The 17,550-nt window shown below is 44.2% G+C and overlaps 2 protein-coding genes across 4 annotated transcripts; one reads left to right on the forward strand and one right to left on the reverse strand.

The window, feature by feature from the left end:
• Positions 1–983: 983 nt before the first annotated feature.
• On the forward strand, positions 984–9,088 carry LOC115139811 (AN1-type zinc finger protein 5-like). Of its 2 annotated transcripts, none has more exons than XM_029677613.2 (6): positions 984–1,249; positions 5,655–5,819; positions 6,253–6,355; positions 6,461–6,546; positions 6,822–6,941; positions 7,365–9,088. In XM_029677613.2, the coding sequence occupies exons 1-6, from the start codon at positions 1,240–1,242 to the stop codon at positions 7,511–7,513; spliced, it is 633 nt and encodes a 210-aa protein (XP_029533473.1). In that variant the 5' UTR covers positions 984–1,239; the 3' UTR covers positions 7,514–9,088. The 2 variants fall into 2 exon arrangements, with proteins under 2 accessions (XP_029533473.1, XP_029533474.1); XM_029677614.2 differs by having other exon boundaries at positions 984–1,147.
• A 2,184-nt stretch (positions 9,089–11,272) lies between these two features.
• Positions 11,273–16,996, reverse strand: si:ch211-214j8.12 (uncharacterized protein LOC100000539 homolog). Of its 2 annotated transcripts, none has more exons than XM_029677616.2 (6): positions 16,828–16,996; positions 16,495–16,605; positions 15,888–16,218; positions 14,666–14,832; positions 12,747–13,900; positions 11,273–12,422 (listed from the first exon to the last, which is right to left on the reverse strand). In XM_029677616.2, the coding sequence occupies exons 3-6, from the start codon at positions 16,120–16,122 to the stop codon at positions 12,041–12,043; spliced, it is 1,938 nt and encodes a 645-aa protein (XP_029533476.2). In that variant the 5' UTR covers positions 16,123–16,218; positions 16,495–16,605; positions 16,828–16,996; the 3' UTR covers positions 11,273–12,040. The 2 variants fall into 2 exon arrangements, with proteins under 2 accessions (XP_029533476.2, XP_029533475.2); XM_029677615.2 differs by having other exon boundaries at positions 16,495–16,611.
• Positions 16,997–17,550: the final 554 nt, after the last annotated feature.

A 17,550-nucleotide genomic window follows, 5' to 3' on the forward strand; every position in this document is an offset into this window, starting at 1 on the left:
AGTGTATACGTATAGACTACATTTGGATCACTGACTGCTATCTGGGTTTTTAATTATATTCGTTTCGACATTTGATCTTTAAAAAAAATATATTATTTATATTTTACTGCATTGTTAGGAGCCAGTTACATTTCCCTGCACCTGGTATAACATCTGCTAAACTGTGTGCGCATCCAATGAACTTCGATTTATGTTTATATAGACCATCATATCGAAGTAAACTTGCAGTCACGCGACGATATGTTGTGTGGTCCTCCCACTACGACTCGAGAAAGTGTGCAGTTTATTAGGCTACGGATTAAATAAATTATGAGGAACTTCACAGGGCGAAGAAAGTTAATGGTGATGAGCTTGATGCTCCTTTCCAATAAATATTGAAGGTCTTATTATGGTGACATGATGATCGATGCTTGGCTGCCGTTTGACAAATACAAATTATTTTTGCTGAATAATAATCCCATCATGTAGGCTATACCCGCACTGCATATGCTAGCTGTTGACTAGAAAGCATATGCAAAGACCAGAGTGGGAACATTCACTATGTAACGCAACATTTTTGTGAGAAAAAAAAGACATCAGTCGAGTTGAAAATGCAATGGAAAACCATTTAACTTGAATATTTTGTATTCCTTACATGTTTTTATTTTATTTGATTATTTATTGATCTCGTATTGCAACACCCACACACCTGTCTGTGGACACAAATCTGATATTCACACAGAATAAACACACATATGCTACCACAAGCCGGTCGGTGTTATTTGAAAGACTCATTTAGACACATTGACTCATTAAGAATCATCGTATGGCTCGATATTCAAACTGTGGGTGGAATGGATGACAAATGAATGTGCAATAAATACGGTATACTCACCACACCTCCCCCATGCTATTACACGCGCTCCGGGGCTCTACGGTAGCGAATCACTGTACGGTATTTTCACCGTGACATCATCTGCCACTCCTCTTACTAAAGTAGGAAACAAACACCGTTCGACAGAGCAGAGGCGGGAGGGGGGGTGTAGAGAAAGAGAAGACATTTACACCTCTCACAGCCTCCGTCAAAGAAAAACAGCGAGAAAAGACATTTGGTGGACAGTACTCAACCAGACCATACATCGTGTGTACGTTTGATCAAATTGTGCAGGTGAGAATCGACATTTGAAACGGTTGGGTTGTCGTGGTGTATGGTTGAAGACCGAAAAAGGACACCGAAAATTGGATCAACATCAACTTAATATGGAATTTCGTAAGGAACCATTTTTATCAGAGCATCAATGAACTAGAAATATGTGTTGTCTTGTGGGGGGGAAGGTCGTATTTATATCCTTTGTCGTTAGCCTCTGGTAAACAAGGTATAGCGAGCAAAAGCTGTCACCACAGCCTCGCTGAAAATATCACAAGCTTTCGAACGTGACCAGTCTGGCTGGGCCTGGGGAAAAAAGCAAGTCAGTCAGGGAGGGAGGGTCGCTAGCTAGCCATGTATGCTATAGTATCGGTTTTCGAGACAACGGGTAAAATAGCGACATATAAGCTAATTCTCTGTGGTTGTACTTTATCTGAAAAAATAATTTAAAACGATACTAGTTAACAGCTAGTTGCAATTGCTAACCAGTTTTTGAGAATTGATAGCATGTTAGTTGATGCTGGTTGATTTCAATGAGTTTCATTTGAACGCGTAAGGAAATGTTAACATTGAATTCGGACATGCACAAATAAAGAATTAGGGTGACAGCCTAGGTGCAAAGATTCATTTGAGTAATGGAGGCGCTAACGTTATCAAAACACGGCCAAACAACAGGAAGAGATGGTTAGCAGACAAAGAAAGCACAAAAGAACAAGGGTCAAAACATGGCCTGTATCTAATTCACTAATCTAGTTACAGAACATTGTTAGTTCAATTGTTGTGGTGTTAATTTGTTCTAGACGAGTGTGCGACAAAGCACTATTATTGCCTTTGCTCTCGACTATGTTGCTTGTCATGCGAATCTACGTTAGTTAGCTGGCTAACTCTTGTCTCGTACTTAGCACTTTTTAGCTGTAGCGTGACTCTGTGGTTTTGGGCCAAATCAATCTATTTCATTTTGTTCTTTGTCTGACCAAGACTATGTATAGTAGCTAGGACACCCCGCAGCAATGTTCCAACATCTAACGTTAGTGGAAAGCCTTCCCAGAAGAGTGGAGGCTGTTAAAAGGGGGGGACGACGACTCTATATTAATGCTAATGATTTTGGAATGTGATGTTCGACGAGCAGGTGTCCACGTAATTTTGGCCATTTAGTCCATCTGTAGGCTAGTTTTAGAGTAATTTCTTTAAATGTATGGTATATCTAGGTAAATCTGTCGTGAATAACCACATTGTGCCAATTAATAAGCCACCCCCCAAGGGTGTGCTTAGGCTACAGTCAGACACATTAATGCGTGTTTTGTTTCGTGTTGATTGCATTAATTAGTTTAAACAAATTAGCCTAGCTAAGTCACTACAGGCTCTGGAGTGGTGGACGCATGTGGAGCACATTGATTGACGTCGCCTCATAGACCCTGCTGCTGACAGATGTCAATGACAGTGAAGCAAAAATACTCACTATTTTGTGTTTCCAGGAAAATGGATGATTGCTTGCAAATGCTATTTATTTCTCTTTGAGAAAGCGATGAATGAGAGCATTTGTGTTCCATGCATATCCAGGTGGCAAACAGGTTGCCGTGCAGTACCGCCCGTGACAATCGAACATTTTGGCCCAGGCAACATGTTCTTCACCACAAAGTCAAACACCACCTGTTTATACAATTTCGCTTTTGGAGGAAAAAATAAATAAATATTGACCTTGTGGCTGTGGTAACTAGTGTAAACTAGGCAACGTCAACAATTGTGGTGCTTGCAGGGGGCTTTGCAGTCAGCAGGCAGACACTGTGATACAGTCGAAGAGGCTTTTCTAAGGAAATCCTTACGTGACAGGCCACCTTGGTGGAGGTTGGGGCCTACACTATGGGGTTGGAGAGTGCAAAGGGCTGTCAGAATTTTATGTTTGTCCTTCGCATCCTCGCAGGGCCATGACACTGACATCTCTGAATGTTCTGAGCAGGCTGCTGTGGCCCCTTCCTGGCAGAGCATTTTTTAAATGTTATCGTCATCTATAATGTAAATCTGTTTATTTCTCTTGCAAAGTTACCTGTTCAGTACCTGGAACTTAAAGACATGCTCCTGAACTTTGGCCCCTAAGTATTTCTTTTACCTCCAACTTTGGGCTGGATGTGTCTGTGTAGTTCGTACATGCAAAATTACTGTTTTACCTTAATTAGCTATGTAATCCCAAATTTGAAAACATGGGCTAGCTCCCCAGCAATTCAAGTTCAACCAATGAGTTTCAGCCCCTCAGCATTTGAGTGACACCAAGCAAGAGGCACACATTGCAGAGCGAGAGAGATGGCAATGAGGTGGTGCACAAATCTGCACATGCAGTACCTTCGCAAAGTATTCAGACCCCTAGACTTTTCCCACATTTTGTTACTCTACTTATTCTAAACATGTTTTTTTTGTTCTCTCAACAATCTACACACAATAACCCGTAATGACAAATGTAGAAATTTTAGCAAATTTATAATTAAAAAAACAATACCTTGTTTACATAAGTATTCTGACACTTTGCTATGAGACTTGAAATTGAGTGCCGGTGCATCCTGTTTCCATTGATCATCCTTGAGATGTTTCTACAACTTGATTAGAGTTCACCTGTGGTAAATTAAATTGATTGGACATGATTTGGAAACACTTGTCCATATAAGGTTCCACAGTTGACAGCGCATGTCAGAGCAAAAACCAAGTCATAAGGTCGAAGGAATTGCCCGTAGCTCAGAGAGGATTGGGTCGAGGCACAGATATGAGGAAGGGTACCAAAACATTTCTGCAGCATTGAAGGTCCCCAATAACACAGTGGCCTCCATTATTCTTAAAATGAGAAGTTTGGAACCACTAAGACTCTTCCTAGAGCTGGCCCCCCGGCCAAACTGACCAAGAACCCGATGGTCACTCTGACAGAGCTCCAGAGTTCCTCTGTGGAGATGGGAGAACCTTCCAGAAGGACAACCATCTCTGCAGCAAATCAGACCGTTATGGTAGAGTGGCCAGACGTAAGCCACTCCTCATAAAAAGCACATGACAGCCCGCTTGGAGTTTGCCAAAAAGGCACCTAAAGGACTCTGACCATGAGAAACAAGATTCTCTGGTATGATGAAACCAAGATTCAACTCTTTGGCCTGAATGCCAAGCATCACATCTGGAGGAAACCTGTCCCCATCCCTATGCTGAAGCATGAGTGTGGCAGCATCATGCTGTGGGGATGTTTTTCAGCAGCAGGGACTGGGAGACTGGTCCGTATCGGGGCAAAGATGAACAGAGCAAAGTACGGAGAGATCCTTGATGAAATCCTGCTCCAGAGCGCTCAGGACCTCTGACTGGGGTGAAGGTTCACCTTCCAACAGGACAACAACCTTAAGCAGACAGCCAAGACAACACAATAATGGCTTTGGGACAAGTCTCAATGTCGTTGAGTGGCCCGACCAGAGCCTGGACTTGAACCCAATTGAACATTTCTGGAGAAACCTGAAAATAGCTGTGCAGTGACGCTCCCCATCCAACCTGACAGAGTTTGAGAGGATCTACAGAGAAGAATGGGAGAAACTCTCCAAATACAGGTGTGCCAAGCTTGTAGCGTCATACTCAAGGTTGTAATCGCTGCCACGGTGCTTCAACAAAGTACTGAGTAAGGGTCTGTATACTTATGTAAATGTGATATTTCAGTTTTTATTTATTTTAATAAATTTGCTAACATTTATAAAAATCTGTTTTATAGCTTTGTCATTATGGGGTATTGTGTGTAGATTGATGAGGAAAAAATTTAATTAAATCATTTTTAGAATAAGGCTGTAACGTATCAAAATGAGGGAAAAGCCAAGGGTTCGGAATACTTTCCAAATGCACTGTATGTGACATAGTAAACAGTGATCACTTTTGGCTTATGAGCACTGCTTTGACAACTACTGGCTAAAAAGTATACAAAAGTTCCAGAGAATCTCTGTCTTGCTACAGCACCTTCGAGGGTTAATGACAATCCAACGCGGAACGTTGTTTGACGAAAACTGATCAGCAAATGTGACTCCTCGGTCTATTCTCCCCCTATTGGCACTATTCTGTCCTTGTCACACACAGGCGGTGAACATTGTAGATAAATATCCATCAACATGTGCTTAATCGTGACAAGCTGGAGGAGGAACAGCTGACACTATTATAGGCCTAGTCATTTATGGTAATGACACATCCTCGTCCTGACTCCTGTTGATGTGAGCAGCTCCTGCCAAGGAGTGGAGCTGAAAGTCTTAGGCTTAATTCGTCTCGCTGTTTGTTCTGTTTTCTTGTGCACAACGAGGAATTTCAACCCTCTAACTTTGGTAGTAGAATTCTTGCTTCAATGGATGTATTTTTTTATTCCCCCCCCTCGTTTCTTCATTAGTTTTAATGTTCCTTCCTAGTATGTTATTTTCAAATGTATGTGCCTAACCACCACCTACATTTGGTCACCTAAGACACACTGTTACGCATGCAGACACACACACATACTCCCACACTAACAAGGCACCTTGCTCCCATTTGTTGACAGCGATGGCCCAAGAGACGAACCCGAGCCTGACGCCTGTGCTTTGTGCCACTGGCTGTGGTTTCTATGGCAACCCCAGAAACAACGGCATGTGCTCGGTCTGCTACAAGGAGCATCTGAACCGACAGCAGAGTAGTGACTGCAGCTTGAGCCAACTTAGCCCAATGGGTAAGTTCCCCCTCCACCCTCTCTCTTACTGACCACACAAATCTACTTCAAACAGTGCGTCCCCCTCCCCCCTAAAAATCACTATTTGCATTAGGATTACATGATACCAGTATTGCGATACTGTTTGGTCCTTTAAAAAAACCTACTGTATGACACATTATGTGCTATTGCTTGGAAAGGAAACATGTGATTCTGGTTGACAACATAAGGCTGCTTGTTTCCAACAATAGGACTGTTTTTCTCAGGAAATTTAGCCCACTTCATGTTTTGTTTCATTGCCAAGATACCTCGGAGTATTGCGATTCTGGTATCGCGATAACGCTAATTTGCATACACGTTATGGACCAGCTGCACTCTTGAGTGGAAACCGTTGAACCAAAATTGAGTTTCGTCTCCCATCTGAGGTTGATGTTTTGCTTTTGCTGTGTCACAGGAGCAGTCGGTAGTCCTACCTCTGAGGCCTCAGCCATCCAGAGGCTAGAGGCCAGTCTCGCCAAAGTAGACCCTTCATCTGGCTCTGCCACAGACATGGCTAGGTAAGGTGTGCTTGTTTGTCCGCATGTGCTACAATGGATGTCTTATTGCTTTATGCGCTCTCATATCTGTAACTTTTAATTTTCTTTCATTCGCCCCCTTTGCAGAACTATTCAAGGCTCTCTTCCGGTGACTCAACAAATGACCGAGATGAGCATCTCAAGAGAGGATAACCCAGATTCCCTAGAGCCTGGTAAAACACACACTTCTAGAGGGAAACATTGCTCTGTTCGACCCACTTTAGCATTGGCTATTTCGATGCACCCTGACTTGTATACTTTGCAACCAACTGTGGTTTTACATACAGCCTCAAACACGGAGGCTGCCTAAAATAAACCAGATTAAAAATACCCTTGTATGTGAGTGCTGAGACTGCCTCAGAAAAAAACACAGGAACAGTTCTATTTGAATCCGAAGACTGAAAGAAGTATATATTTAAGTGCTTTTCTCCTCTGTTTTCTCCTTCAGTTGTGAGTCAGCCTACTGCGTCTAGCCCCGTCACGGCCAGCGGCGACGAGGCCAAGGAAGACACCCCCAAGCCCAAGAAGAATAAGTGCTTCATGTGCCGCAAGAGGGTGGGCCTCACAGGTGAGCGTGCCACAGCAGGACGTGGTGCTTCTCAAATGAAGTGGGATGACAGGGTTGAGCAATGCATACGACGTCATGCCTTCTTGCGAAAGAGGTTGGCCATGTTCCAGGCCACCTACACTGCAGTTGCACAAATAGTCAAGTCATACTGATGGCATTTCTGCAATGTAAAACACTACTTCCGCATTTGTGATTGGCCTCAGATCTATACTATGCATAAATGGTGTGTAACACGCAGGAACCCCATCAATATCACTTATTTATCTGTTCATCTGCGCAATGCGGCTGCATTGTAGGTGGTTTGGAATGTAACCCTAGTCTTCCTGTGTGTTTGGTCTTATCAGAGGTTAATTCTTATTGAGTTGGTGTTTGGTTCATACTGTGGTTCCCCTCTAATCTCTGACCTTTTGAACTCTACTCCAGGGTTCGACTGTCGCTGTGGGAACCTGTTCTGTGGTGTCCATCGGTACTCCGACAAGCACAACTGTCCTTACGACTACAAGGCTGAGGCAGCTGCCAAGATCCGCAAGGAGAACCCTGTTGTGGTCGCTGACAAGATCCAGAGAATATAGGGTTAAGAACCATCCACACAGAGACTAGAGTATGATGTCGAACCCTTGACATGAACACTGGCACGAGTGGCAAAAGGATGTCATTTTTAAAGTCACAACCTTGAGAAAGGACAGAGATCCTGCCCGTTGGGGAGATGCATGAACGGTCACTTTTTTGTTACGTTTATTATTTTTTTCTCCCTTTGCTGATATTCTGTATATATAAAAAAAAAAAAAAAAAAAAGATTTTAAAAGAGCAGCCCAGGGTAACTTTCCAGGAGAGACGTGTGTTCTGCAGAACCTATCTATCTGGACGTTCTATCACAACTGAATATGGCCCCTGAGCTGTTTGGCCACTTTGTTGTCAAATAGCCGACAGCTATTATTTTCTAAAGTTGTGTGCACATGCAGTATCCCGACGAGTTCAGTTGAATCTCCATTTCTACGTTCCGTTCCCATTAGTGTCAGTCGGGTCAGTTGTCCGATAGGTATGACTATCTCTCAAAATGCACTCCCAAAATGCAGGTGGGCTTTTATCCCCCAGACTGTGACCTGCCTACCTCACAGCAGCAGGTCATGTTTCTCCTCATCACAATGTCCACGTGAAGCTTTTTCCTAATCGTCTCCCCTTACAATCACTTCATTATTTCCAGAGGAAGGGGTTACCTCTGACATTTTTAAAGCAGTCCTTAGGCACCATTTCTTTCTGATCACCCGAACGCCATGGCCCGTCTTTATGGTCATTGTAAGAGGTGTGAGAAGGAGTACAAAAACACATTTTTACCAACTATCATGTGGGACAGGACTTTTAGTCAAGGAGATCCTAGACTAATCTAAGGTCAGAATCTCCCAACTGTGGTCTCGGCAGAGGCTTGCGTGCATTGACCCTGGTGCAGTTCTCTGGGTGAGACTTAGGCACTACCCATCTGTTTTAATAGCTATATTGGGGGGGTGAATGGGAGAGCAACCCCATGCAGTAATATCTTAAATCATGTAAAATATCTGAATGAATTGCTAGGTGATTATTGTATCTGCTGAGAGACATGTTTAATCCCTGTTTTTTATATACATTAACATAGTACTGATATTAGCACATGTATTCAGTGCAGTTGTGAAGTTAGGGTATATGAGACAGCCTTGCTTTGTGTTGATTTTGGTGTGCGTGTTCAGTGAGTTTGAGTGAACACATGGGTGTCAGATTGTGTGAAGCAATATATCCCGTAGCTCTGCACATGTTTCCAAGGCTACAGGAGCATGGCAGAACTGAGATTTTGATAACTAGATTCCAGAGTTGGATTCCAACGGATCTTTTCAGCTTTCTTTCCCTTATTGGTCTGTGTGACTGATCTAGAGCAGCGTGTGTGTGAGACTTTCCTTGGCTGTGTGAAACGTTGATACAAGTGTGTCCTGTGTAGATTTTTCTTCTCCCATAGGGATGAGGTTTTTACCCTTTTAAAACAAAGGTATCCATTTCATTTTTTTCCTTTTTAGTTATGCAAATTTGTACAAAACCCTGATATTTATGAATGACATAATCTTGCTACCCAGCATTACAGCATAATTGTATCATGTAAATAAAGGCTGTGTACAGAGACATTGCAAGGCCTGGTTGTTTACATTATAGGAGTAAATATGTGGGCCAGTCAGACTGTTTGGAAGCACAGTTTTCAACCCCGGTGTTTTCTCACACACCTGTCACAGGCTTGGGGTGGGGGAGTGCGTCGGCAGAAGGAGTCATGCTGGCAGCTGCTCAGACAGTGCAGGCCCGGGAGAGAGCACGAGAGGGAGACTGCAAAGATGACTACTCTGCTCTACACCCCCAGTGCCATCCCTCCCTGCCTCTGTGAATGGAGGAAAAAAAGAGGACTGCTGATGTGGGACATGTGCCCGGGGATCATAGAACCAACGTGTTCTGTTCAACCTGACCCATGAACAGCTGGGGAGGTCCTGTAGCCTACCTCTAGGGGTTGGGACAGACACACATTCCTACCCCCCCTAGCGGACAGACCCTTAATTTCTTATGGGTGTCTGTATTTCACTTGCCATTTGTGTATTTCTGGAAAGCTGGTTCAGTGTTTGACATCACAGTGACAGATGTGGATATGACATGAATGCACCTCTGTCTACTGTGGGGAGTTGGGAAGGAACACTGAGCTAGGGGAACTAAGGTAAGGAAGGAGATTGTTTCTGAATTCCAAATTGACCTCTAGCCCCAACACCCGAGCCACTAATGTAGATCTGAGAGGATTGGATAAGTGTTACGGTAATAGCTTCTTTCCTTTAGATTGACAACATTTCCCCCCAGCCATACAGGAGGGGCTTGGGGTTGGTTTTGGATTCAGGGAACGAGAGCACGCTCACAAGTAGGGCCATAGGGGAAAGTGTGAGTGTTTTGAGAGAATTGGGCGAGTTCACGGTGAACATGGGAAATGGACAGGCTTGAGATTATGAAGGGGTGACCTGAGGTAGCGTCACTAAGCTCTCGGAGCGTAACCAGATTAGACCAGTCTGAGCCCGGTCCCAACGATCAGACGCACTCCCTTACCGTACAGAACACTCTAAACACAGACACTTTTTCCATTCCTTTTGACCTGTTCTCTGCTTCTCCATCCTTAGCAATCCTTCCGACATGTGTTCCTCTCTTTTGCCCAGACTAAATGGATAAAGAGAAAAAGAGAGTGTGGGGGAGAGGGAGACAGGTTCGCAGGCTTGCCCTTGTTCTAGGTTTAACATTAAGTGTCAGTAGCCATCAAGGAAGCTCCTTTGAATCACTGAGATTTGAGTCATTGAAAGGGAACCGGGGAGGGGTAGTGGGAGAAAAGGGTTAGTTGGTTAGTGATAGTGAGTGATGGGGGAAAAAGTAACTTATTGTGAAAGTCAAGTGTATCATTAACATGACTAAGGCCTTTAGATAGGTCAAGAGGTCACAACTTTTGAGTGATTGGGACAAAGCAAACATGCTATTTGTCTTGACCTAGTTTTACATTACTGTGTTTGAAACTGCTAACCACCTGCTGGGGACAAGCATTAGAGGATATTGTGACAAAGGACCTGCCCGGGGACACTTTAGGCATTCCAGAAATTCTTGGAGGCAACGCAGCAGCCAGAGTCAGGTAAATCACAAATTCAGCAACTTTGTAGGTGAATAATATATTGAAAAGATGGATCTATTGAGGGCAGTATAATTTGTAATTTTATACAATACAAAAGTCATTAAAAAGCTATGACAAATTATTCTTGTTATAAGAATGTTTTTTGTCTTTTTTTTGTCTATAGTGATAATATATATTATAAAGTGGGTGGTTCGAGCCCTGAATGCTGATTGACTGAAAGCCATGGTATATCAGACTGTATACCATGGGTATGACAAAGCATTTATTTTTACTGCTCTAATTATGTTGGTAACCAGTTTATAATAGCAATAAGGCACCTGGCGGGGTTTGGTACGGCAACTGCTCCGCCTCAACCGATATATGGTAGTGAGGTCTGCACAACGCATCATAAACTACCTGCCCTCCAGGACACCTAACCACCCGGCCTGTGTCCAGGCACAACCACCCGAACCACTGCCTGTTCACCCCGCTATCATCCAGAAGGCGCATAAGATCAAAGCAGCCCAGCTTAGCCATGGTTAAACAGCCACCATTGAGTGGCTGCTGCCAACACACTGTCATACACTGACCCAGTGCCACTTTAATAATGATGGTCATGGAAATATATCACTAGGCTACGTTACTTAACATAATGATAATAATTTGTACACTGCAAATTGACCACAACTAAGCCCAAAAAGATTGTATTTGAAAATAAATAATTTCACACTTTGATTACATTGAGACACGATCACATGCAGTGCCTTCAGAAAATATTCATACTCCTTGACTTATTCCACATTTTGTTGTTACAGTCTGAATTCAAAATGTTTTTAAAATTTTTATCTCACCCTTCTACACACAATACCCTATAATGAAAAAGTAAATGTTTTTAGAAATGTGTGCAAATGTATTAAACACAGAACTCTCATTTACATAAGTCTTCACACCCCTGAGTCAATTCATGTTAGAATCATCTTTGGCAGCGATTACAGCGGTGAGTCTTTCTGGGTAGGTCTCTAGAAGCTTTGCACAATATTTGCACATTCTTCTTGAAAAAAAATCTTCAAGCTCTGTCAAGTTGGTTGTTGATCATTGTTAGACAGCCATTGTCAAGCTGACTTAAATCAAAACTCTAACTAGGCCACTCCAGTGTATATTTGGCCTTATGCTTTAGGTTATTGTCCTGCTTAAAGGTGATGTCGTCTCCCAGTGTCTGTTGGAAAGCAGACTGAACCAGGTTATCCTCTATGTTTTTAACTGTGCTTAGCTCTATTCTGTTTATTAAAAAAAAAAAAAAACGTCCTAGTTTTTGCCGATGACAAGCATACATATAACATGATGCAGCCACCACCATGTTTGAAAATATCAAGAGTGGTACTCAGTGATGTGTTGGATTTGCCCCAAACACACAGCATGTGTAAATGAGGGTGCCCCTGCCTAGATGTAAAGCACATCATGTCCAGGTGATAGTGATACAACGTTGCCTCCTGGTGGCTGTCCTCTGTAGCTGCCTCATGTTGTCCAGGCTCACTGCCCAGCAGCCTCTCAGATCCAGGCTGCTCAGACGCCTGTTGATGGTCATCAGGCCCGACGCCGTCTCCATGGAAACGTCACTGCGGACAAGGCTGAGGTGGCATAGTTGTTGTAGTGGAGGGCTGTTGGGTCGGGCGGCGGGGCGCTTCAGAAGCTTCTGGAACACAGGCTCCAGCGGACAAGGCACTGCCACCAGAGAGACCCTCTCCAGGAGGGGAGAGCCGGATAGTACGCTCCACAGCACCCCCCCCAGAGACCTCCAGGACATGATGGTCTTCATCTGGCGCTGGTCATAGGAGAAGCTGGAGGAGAGAGAGACAGATGAGCACTGAACAGGATATCACAACTTCAATGGGAAGAGATATACAGAAGCTTAAACAATGGTGCAGTCAACACCATAGTGAGAGCGGGGGGGGGGGGGGGGGGTGCTTACATCCTGGGGAAGTCAACACTAAATACAGATATCCAGAGGTTTCAGGGGATCGCATGACCCACTCACCAAGACAGGACCTGTGGAGAAAATGACTGGGGATTCCCAGCTGTCATGTGGCCCATTGAGTCGTACCTATGACGCCCTACAGAGAGAGCATAGCGAGTTAACTGTATTTGTACAGCAGTTGACCTACTTTAGGGAGAGAGAGCACAGTTGTGGTAGACAGGGTAGATCCCTGTTCTCGTCCTCCTCCTCCTCCTCTTCCTCCTGGGGGGCTAAAGGAGGCTCAGCGTGGACGACGAGGCTCCTCAGCCTGGGACAGGCGTGGAGGATCTCCAGCATGGCTGTCTGAGAGCTGGTTCTTACCCCTTCCAGGGTGAGAGAAACCAGGGAGCCCTTCATAGCACGCAGGGCAGGTAGCAGCTCATCCAGGGGCCCTGTGAAGCGCACAGAAAGTCCCCTCAGCTGGCCTGCCCACCTGGCCAGGCCTGCAGCCAGACAAGACCCCTGGCTATGCCCACCTTCCTCACAGTCCAGTGATATAGAGCGCAGCTCGGGGCAAAGCTGACTTACAGCCTCCAGAGTCCTACCAGACATGCCCTGCGCCTCCCTTAGACGTAAGGTAAAGCCCTCACCCCCTGCCCCCCCCACTCCCTCTTCTCTTCCTTTCTCAACACTGTCTTCTTCTATTTCCTTCCTTGTTCTCATCTGGGCGTCACCTCTTCCACCTCCAACTCCCCTTGTCTCCTCACCTGTACCCTCATCCTCACTCTCACCCTCACTCGCCCACGAGAAACGGTTGTCATTTTCCTCCTCTTCAATTTCCTCCACATCCGCTCCTGATATCTCGCCTGTGTCTGTGGCCCTCCCACTCTGCCTCCTCTCCCTCCACACCTCCCAGAGACTGGGCAGCCCCTCATTGGTCGTGAGCTCCTCAGTCCCTCCGAACTCCCTGCTGTGTATGAGGCCACAGGCCTCCCCCAGGCCCTCCATTGCCACTCTCTCCAGCCACGGCAGGGAGAGCAGGAGGAAGGCCACGGCAGCCACCCCGTCTCCATCCCCCTCCCCAAAGCCCACATCCAGAGCCAGCAGGCTGCTGAGGTGGGGTGGAGAGGCGCAGGAGGAACCTCTCAGGCAGAGCAGGCCTGCGGGGGGCAGGAAGTGGCAGCGGGACACGTCGAGGTGGCGCAGCGCGGGGCAATGGCGGGCAACCACCTCCACAACCTGTCTGTCACAAGGGGTGCCAGCCAGAGAGAGGGAGCGCAGGGAAGGCAGACAACCCAGCAGGTCACACTGGACATGGGCAGACACCTGCTGGGCTCCAGAGAGGTCCATGGAATGCAGGCTCTGAGGGAGATAGGGAGAACCCATACATACAGTGAGCTCCAAAAGTATTGGGACAGTGACACATTTATTGGTGTTTTGGTTCTGTACTCCAGCACTGAGTGACGATGAGTGAGAAAGTTAGAGGGACACATTTCATACTCTCCCAGAAACGCTAACCTCCCCTGTTATTGTCATGGTGAGAGGTTAGCAGCATGTCTTAGGGTTATGATATTTGTGCGTCTAACTTTCTCACTCATCATTATTTACGATTCATTCAGGATTATCTGTAATCGTGGTAGCATCCAAATTAATGTAGAAGTGTTGCTAAATATTCTATTCTTACTTACAATATAAGTGACTCCAAAATGACAGAATAGATTATTTACAATTAATTTTTATTGGGCACAAAATAATCTGAAGCACAACCAAAACAAACAGCAAATGCATCCAACAAGTTTGTAGAGTCACAAGTTTGACGTAATCATTGCGTGCTAGGAATATGGGACCAAATACTACATTTTTGTCCCAATACTTTTGGTCCCATAAAATTGGGGGACTATATACAAAGTGCTGTCGTTTCTAAATGGTTTACCCGATATTGATGAAAATACCCCCAAATTAAAGTTGACAGTCTGTACTTTAACCTCCGTCATTATATAATTTCAAATCCAAAGTGCTGGAGTACAGAGCCAAAACAAAACAAAAAATGTGTCACTGTCCCAATACTTTAGGAGCTTACTGTAACACATACTATAAATTATAAGGGGGACCAAAGCCTGTCCTAACCTGGCAGCGAATCCCGATGAGGGTGCAGAGGCTGGGTGTGACCAGAGCAGAGTGGCCCCCAAGAGATAGGGTTCTGAGCTGAGGGATCAACAGGAGGTGTAGCGCCGCACGGGACAACTCACACCTGGAGGACAGGACAGACAGGAGCTCCTCTACCAGCTCAGCCGCTAGAGAAAGAGACAGACAGAGAGGGGACACAGACACACACACACACTTTTACTAGTAACTAGTGGACTAATCATGTGCACATTTCCGATTTATACGAAATTGTTTGACTACAGAGGCAGCAAAACTGTACTTCAATTCTATGATACTCCCCCACTTAACATACTGCTTGACTAGTTGGGCCCAAGCTTGCTGTACAACATTAAAACCTATTCAGTCTGTCTACAAACAGGCTCTCAAAGTGCTTGATAGGAAGCCCAATAGCCATCATCATTGTCACATCCTTAGAAAGCATAAGCTCTTGAGTTGGGAAAATCTTGTGCAATACACCGACGCATGTCTTGTATTCAAGATCCTTAATGGCCTGGCTCCCCCTCCACTCAATATTTTTGTTAAACAGAAAACCCAGACATATGGCAGCAGATCCACAAGGTCTGCCATGAGAGGTGACTGTATAGTTCCCCTAAGGAAAAGCACCTTTAGTAAATCTGCATTCTCTGTGAGAGCTTCCCATGTCTGGAATACACTGCCATCAGACACACATAACTGCACCACATATCACACTTTCACACAATGCTTGAAGACATGGCTAAAGGTCAATCAGATTTGTGAACATGGTCCCTAGCTGTGTGTTGCCGCTTTCCATGTTGTCTGTTGTCTGTAGCTTGTGAGGTGTGGAAACACTTTGTTGCTTTTATGAATTTTGACTTGCTGCTTTTTGTTCTATGTTGCTCTGTCTGTATGCTACGTCTTGCTTGTCCTATGTTGCTCTGTCTGTATGCTACGTCTTGCTTGTCCTATGTTGCTCTGTCTGTATGCTATGTCTTGCTTGTTCTATGTTGCTATTGCCTATATTGTAATTGTTTTCAATAACCTGCCCAGGGACTGCGGTTGAAAATTAGCCGGCTGGCTAAAACCGGCACTTTTACTGAAACGTTGATTAATGTGCACTGTCCCTGTAAAAATAAAAAATAAACTCAAACTCAAACATTTACAAATGACCAGCAATGGCATCATATACATACACAATCCCTTCCAGTTCCTATGACAGACTCACGCAGCAGGGTGAAGGGGCCCATGACATATCTGAAGAAGTACTGATCCATGTAGTTGTCAGCGTAGTCTTTGACCCACACTTCCTTCATGTTCTCCGCCAAGTTCCACAGACAAAGCTGGGTCAGTCGGGGAGGATGATCATCATCCTCCTCCCATCTTCCTCGTCCTCTAATCTTCCTCTTTCTCACTACCCGTTTCGCAGCCCTGGGCTCCATCATGGCACGGAATAGAGGCATCTCCAACTCTCAGCTGGCGTCTCGCTGGTTCAAGGATCAATGTAGTCTACAGTACTGGCACCATTGTGTCCTTGCAGGTATGGAACATATATGCAGCTGAAGGGCAGAGAATAATAACGTTGTAATAAAGAGAGTAATAACATTGTAATAAAGAGAGTAATAACATTGTAATAAAGAGAGTAATAACATTGTAATAAAGAGAGTAATAACATTGTAATAAAGAGAGTAATAACATTGCGATAAAGAGAGCAATAACATTGTAATAAAGCTACAGTCTACAGTTCACACACAGTAAAAATAAAGGTTAATTACAAAAATGACATTTTTCACATATTTGAAATATAATAAAACTTAGGAGTTCGGCTGACATACATTTTTCTCAGCAACCCTTGAGCCAGGGGGAGGCGAAGGGGGACATCCGTATTGTTGAAAGTACCAAGTAGGTCGGACCTACTGTTGAATTTACCTTAAAAGGTTTATCAGCTGTACCTTAAAATAACAACCTTTGATTTAGGGGTATCGTTGCCAACAAACTGCACATGAACACAACATAGACCAAACGTACTATCGCCAATAACAGTTTATTTGTGGATGCAACACTGTCAGATCAACTTTATTGTTTACTTAGACAACAGTTTAACTCGCACTATTTTTTTTAGCTGAAAACAGGCAATACAATATTTTACAATATTCTTTCCAATTTACCGTTTATTTCCTGGTGTTAGAATCCGACTGTAGGTGTTCGGGTCCGGGGCGTTGACATCGGGTGAGGAATTATGGGGAACGTTCAAGAACCCCAACCGTTAGTGTTTAAAACGGATGTTGATGCGTCTAGCTCAGTCTATAATCTATCACACATATACATACATTTGTATGGTGCATAAGAAGAACATTTATTTATAGTGACGTCCTATGTTTATTTGTTATTGTACACACAAATAGGTATAGAGGCTACATTTATCCTAGTTCTAAGTACGCTTCATACCTCTTTATCTTGAGGAATTTGTATAAAATAATTTAAATATAAATGGTATAACATCCAATGTTGATAGGTATTAGGATGTTAAAAACTCAAAGTGTATTTCAAAATACTGTATGTAGGCCTATAGGAGATTATATTTACATTGAAATAATCAAACTAGTCCCAGCAGTTGTAATCAAAATGTTATGTGCTTGATTTCCTCTCTGGATCAATGAGCTCAGTCCCTCGATCAGCAGAACGGAGCGGTATCGTGTGTAAAGGGGGTTAAGTTCAAATGTCAATTTATTTGTCACATGCGCCGAATACCGAATTTACAGTGAAATGTTTACAAAAACACAATAGCACAATTGGTTACGGGATCGTAAACCGGCTGCCATCTCCTTCGTCGCCATTCTTCTTCAAGTTAACCTCCACTGTACGACTGCCCCATACTGGTCTCAACCAGT

This window comes from Oncorhynchus nerka, linkage group LG13 (assembly GCF_034236695.1).
Source record: "Oncorhynchus nerka isolate Pitt River linkage group LG13, Oner_Uvic_2.0, whole genome shotgun sequence".
Taxonomy (NCBI): Eukaryota; Metazoa; Chordata; class Actinopteri; order Salmoniformes; family Salmonidae; genus Oncorhynchus; species Oncorhynchus nerka.

What these genes read in the sequence shown, in the direction of transcription:
- LOC115139811 (XM_029677613.2), top strand. An exon ending in TCTGCCACAGACATGGCTAG is followed by an intron (nt 6,356 to 6,460) that starts GTAAGGTGTGCT and finishes CCCCCTTTGCAG; the next exon opens with AACTATTCAAGGCTCTCTTC. An exon ending in CCCAGATTCCCTAGAGCCTG is followed by an intron (nt 6,547 to 6,821) that starts GTAAAACACACA and finishes TTTCTCCTTCAG; the next exon opens with TTGTGAGTCAGCCTACTGCG.
- si:ch211-214j8.12 (XM_029677616.2), bottom strand. Translation starts at nt 16,122, where the DNA reads ATGCCTCTATTCCGTGCCATGATGGAGCCCAGGGCTGCGAAACGGGTA. An exon ending in TCATCGGGATTCGCTGCCAG is followed by an intron (nt 13,901 to 14,665) that starts GTTAGGACAGGC and finishes TATCTCCCTCAG; the next exon opens with AGCCTGCATTCCATGGACCT. An exon ending in CTGTGCTCTCTCTCCCTAAA is followed by an intron (nt 12,423 to 12,746) that starts GTAGGTCAACTG and finishes TCTCTCCTCCAG; the next exon opens with CTTCTCCTATGACCAGCGCC.